This window comes from Budorcas taxicolor, chromosome 7, assembly GCF_023091745.1.
Source record: "Budorcas taxicolor isolate Tak-1 chromosome 7, Takin1.1, whole genome shotgun sequence".
NCBI classification, from domain to species: Eukaryota; Metazoa; Chordata; class Mammalia; order Artiodactyla; family Bovidae; genus Budorcas; species Budorcas taxicolor.
In genome coordinates, this window is record NC_068916.1 from 41,819,144 (window position 1) to 41,823,947 (window position 4,804).

The window sequence follows — 4,804 nt, forward strand, 5'->3', positions numbered from 1 at the left end:
GACATTAGCTGGCTTCCCTGGTGGTGCAGAGGTTAAAGCGTCTGCCAGCAATGTGGAAGACCTGGGTTCAATCCCTGGGTCAGGAAGATCCCCTGGAGAAGGAAATGGCAACCCACTCCAGTATTTTTGCCTGGAGAATCCCATGGACGGAGGAGCTTAGTGGGCTACAGTCCATGGATCACAAAGAGTCGGACTGAGCGACTAAACTTTCACTTTCACTTTCCTCATATATGATCTTTATCATGTTGAAGTATGTTTCCTCTGTACTTATTTTGATGAGACTTTTTTTCATAAATGAATATTGATGATATGATTTCAGTCTTCTAACATTTACTGAGATGTGTTTTGTGACTTTACATGTGATCTATCCTGGAGAATACTCCAAATATACTTGAGAATAACGTGTATTTTGATCCTTATGGATGAAATGTTCTATATATATGTCATCTATATGGGCTAATGTATATTTTAAGTTCATTGTTTCCTTATTGATCTTTTTTGTCTTGATTTTTTCACTGATATAAGTGAGATGTTAAAGTCTAGTGTTTTTATTGTGTTGCTTTTAATCTCCCCTTTTAAGTCCATTAATATTTGCTTTATATATCTTGGTGCCCCATGTTCTGTGACTATATGTTTGTAAATATATTTTCTTACTGGATTTATCCCATTGCCATTATGCAATGCCTTTGCTTGTGTTCTAATAGTCTTTGTTTTAAAATCTATTTTGTGATATGAATATAGGTAGACCAACCTTCATGTATTTTCCATTTGCATAAAATGTATTTTTCCATCATTTAACCTTCAGTCTATGTGTGTCCTTATTTCTGAAGTGAGCCTCTTCAAGGCAGCATACAAATGAGCTTTCTTTCTGTTTTTTTTTTTAATAAGATGTACTTCTTTCCATTTTGCTAACTATTTTCTGGCCACGTTTGTGGCTCCTATCTTTTCTTCTTCTCCGTCCCTCTTCTTTTACATTTTGGTGGTTTTCTTTAGTGTTATGTTTTGATCCTTTTCTCATTCCCTCTTGTGTACTGCCTGTAAGTATTTTCCTTGCATTTGTCTTTAGTTTTATATGTTAATATAAGATCCTAAGTAAACAGTAGTGTGTTTTAAGTTGGTAGCAACTTAACTTCAAATACATTCCAAAGCTTTCTATCTATCCCCTCTATGTTTTACTACTTTTGCTTTTTTTTTTCTTTTAAGCTTGCCTTATGCATTTGATTCACTATCTTTATTGTATACTTACATTTTCAGTAAAAATTTTACTTTATGTGTTTTCATATTATTAATCAGTGCCATTCTTCCAGTTTTAATAAGTCCCTTTCAATATTTCTTGTGAGGCCATTTTAGTGGTGGTGAATTCCAGCTTTTGCTTCTCTGTGGTATGCTTAGTCACTCAGTTGTGTCTAACTCTTTGCAACTCCATAGACTGTAGCCTTTCAGGCTTCTCTGTCCATGGGGATTCTCCAGGCAAAAATGCTGAAGTGGATTGCCACTTCCTTCTCCAGGGGATCTTCCCAACCCAGAGACTGAACCCAGTTCTCCCGCATTGCAAGCAGATTCTTTACTGTCTAAGCCACTAGGGAAGCCCTTTGCTTCTCTGGGAAACTCTTAATATCTCCTTCAGTTCTAAAGGATGAACTTGCTGAAAAAGTAACTTTTGGTTTGAAGTGTTTTTATTTTCAGCACTTTGAATATGTCAAGCCACTCCCTTATTTCTGCTGAAAAATCTGCTGATAGCCTTATGAGTTTTCCCTTGTACGTAACAAGTTGTTTTTCTCTTGCTGCTTTTAGGATTTTCTCTTTATCCTTAAGTCTACTATTTTAATTCTAGTATGTTTTGATGTGTGTCTTTTGGGATTTATTTATTTGGAGGTCTCTGGTCTCCCTGGACCTGGATGTCTATTTCCTTCCCCATATGAGGGAAATTTTCAGCCATTACTTCTTCAAATATTTTTTCTGGTTCTTTCTCTTATCTTTCAGAGATTTTACATGCAAATATCATTCTGTTTGATGTTGTCCCAAAGGTCTCTTAAGGTATCCACTTTTTATTTATTTTTCAGTTTTGCTGCTCCTTCCGGGTGAATCCTATAACTTTGTTTTCCAGCTTCCTGACTTGTTCTTATACACAGTCCAACTCCTATTGGACTAATCTAATTTTTTTTTAATTCAGTTATAACTTATGCTTAGTATTCTCTATATCTTTGTTGAAATCTGCCTTCTGTTCATCCATTCTTCTCCTCAGTTTGGTGAACATTTTTATCATGAATACTTTTAATTCTTCACCATGTAGACTTCTTATCTCTGCTTTATTAGGTCTTTTACTGAGGTTTTGTCTGTTGCTCAGTTGGCTGTGAGGTCCAGATGGGAGTCATGGATAGACGGGGCTCTCAGTATGGTATGCATACTAGGGACTGCAGGTTAGACGGAAATGTCTAAAATAATGCTTGCCAAAAACAGTATTAGCAAGGGAGTTTGAGATCACAAAAAAGACTCCCACTGATGTTTTAGTTCCCCAGTAGAATCCCAGATAGTTCCTGTCTAGTACATTCTTTAAGATTAGTAATTAAGTTTATGTGCATATCAATCTGGTGTTTTGGGACTGCTTTTGGGTCAAGTCTTCATGCAAGCCTTTGATGAGATTTTCCATTTGCTGTAATTGTACAGCTTTCCTTGATGTATTCCCCATGGTTATTTTAAAATCAAGTGTCTTGGGGGGCTTTTCTGTCCTATATAGGGGTCCTATAAACACACCTTTGTGATCCTTCTCAATTGTTGACTGCCACTGATGAGTGATGGTTTCTTCCTTTAGTATGATCATATATCTGTGTCTACTATCCATCCTGATGCTATATTTTTACCCTTTGCTCTGGTTATTGTTCCTTTAATTTTTATGTTTCTTTCACAGGGACTTATTCCACATGTGATTGTAGATTTGCTGTGTCCATGGGAGGAACTATACTGTCAGAAATCTCATTTTTATCTGTTTTATATATATATCCATCTCAATGCAAGTTTGTGCTTGAGCACAAGTAAATAAATAAATATTCTTGAGCCAGTTGACGTAAAATTGTTTTCTTGTGACCTCAGAGTCAAAAAGTAATAGTAAATTAAGAATATCTTCCTTGAATGAATGATGGTATAGTGTGACATAAGCTTTCTGTGGCTGGTTTTCCAAGAAATTGAAAGTTTTTCAACTTCTTGAATGATGGTGGGTCTACCTAGGTCCCAAAGGTAAAAACTAATTTCTTAAGGCAATCTATAATTGAAATCAACCTCAGGAAGTATTGGAAATAGTGGGCTATAACACAAAGAGATTTTATTAATTTGTCCTGATTTTTGTGTGGCCACATCAGGCTTTAAGCAACCCAACGTTTACCTTGTGTGTCCAGCTTTACCTATTACATCCATCTCTCATTTGTGTATCCCACAGAATTATGGAGTGGAGCAATTATTCCATGTATGCTGACTTTGTCCTCTTGGGCTTGTTCAGCAACACACGTTTCCCCTGGCTTCTCTTTGCCCTTATCGTCTTGGTATTTGTCATCTCGATAGCCAGCAACACAATGATGATCATTCTCATCCACCTGGACTCCCGCCTCCACACTCCCATGTACTTCCTGCTCAGCCAGCTTTCCATCATGGATATCTTGTACATTTGCACCATTGTGCCCAAGATGCTGGTTGACCAAATGGTAGACCAAAGGGCCATTTCCTTTGCAGGATGCACTGCCCAGCACTTTCTCTATCTGACCTTGGCAGGAGCTGAGTTCTTCCTTCTAGGACTCATGTCCTATGACCGCTATGTTGCCATCTGCAATCCTCTGCGCTATCCTGTCCTTATGAACCGCAAAGTCTGCTTGTTGATTGTGGTGGCAGCCTGGCTGGGAGGGTCCATAGACGGCTTCTTACTTACACCAGTCACCATGCAGTTCCCTTTCTGTGCTTCTCGGGAAATAAATCACTTCTTCTGTGAAGTACCTGCTCTTCTGAAGCTCTCCTGTGTAGATACATCGGCCTATGAGACAGCCATGTATGTCTGCTGCATTATGATGCTCCTCATTCCTTTCTCTGTCATCTCAGCCTCTTACACAAGGATTCTCGTTACTGTTTACAGAATGAACGAGGCGGAGGGGAGAAAAAAGGCAGTGGCCACTTGCTCCTCACACATGGTAGTTGTCAGTCTCTTTTATGGGGCTGCCATGTACACCTATGTGCTACCTCACTCTTACCATACTCCTGAGCAGGACAAGGCTGTGTCTGCCTTCTACACTATCCTTACTCCCTTGCTCAACCCACTTATTTACAGTCTCAGGAACAAAGATGTCACAGGGGCCCTACAGAAAGCTCTGGGAAGGTGCTCATCCTCAGGAAGGTAACCACCTTCCAAAGAAACTGCATTTGCTGCTAGAGGTTTGAAGAAGAGGATATAGGACTTAATTGTCATCTTTGGATTGAAACATTGTCTGCCTGGAAATAGCAAGTCATCGACATGCCAGCAACTGTGAGGCATCCTGGGATTTAGAAAGCCTACAGTAGCATTTTGAAGATTTCATCATCTTTTGAAACATAAGAGGATTCTACAAAATGGTGTTGAATGAAACTGGAATAAAATAGGGGTTTCAGTAGACGGTTTCACCCATACGCTTTCGACAAATTTTGCATCCCACTGAACAGATGTTTTTCCAGCCATGATCAGTCATGACAAAAGAAATGCTAATCTTCTGCTATTCCTGTAGCTTCTCATTACAGTTTCTTTTTAGACATCATACAAATTGACTACTGAAAAGACATCAATATGTCC

The 4,804-nt window shown here is 38.6% G+C and overlaps 1 protein-coding gene across 1 annotated transcript; it reads left to right on the plus strand.

Annotated features, from left to right (window-relative positions):
- The first annotated feature begins 3,437 nt into the window (after positions 1–3,437).
- LOC128050713 (olfactory receptor 2T27) lies at positions 3,438–4,379 on the plus strand. Its single transcript, XM_052643049.1, has one exon. The coding sequence runs from the start codon at positions 3,438–3,440 to the stop codon at positions 4,377–4,379; it is 942 nt and encodes a 313-aa protein (XP_052499009.1).
- Positions 4,380–4,804: the final 425 nt, after the last annotated feature.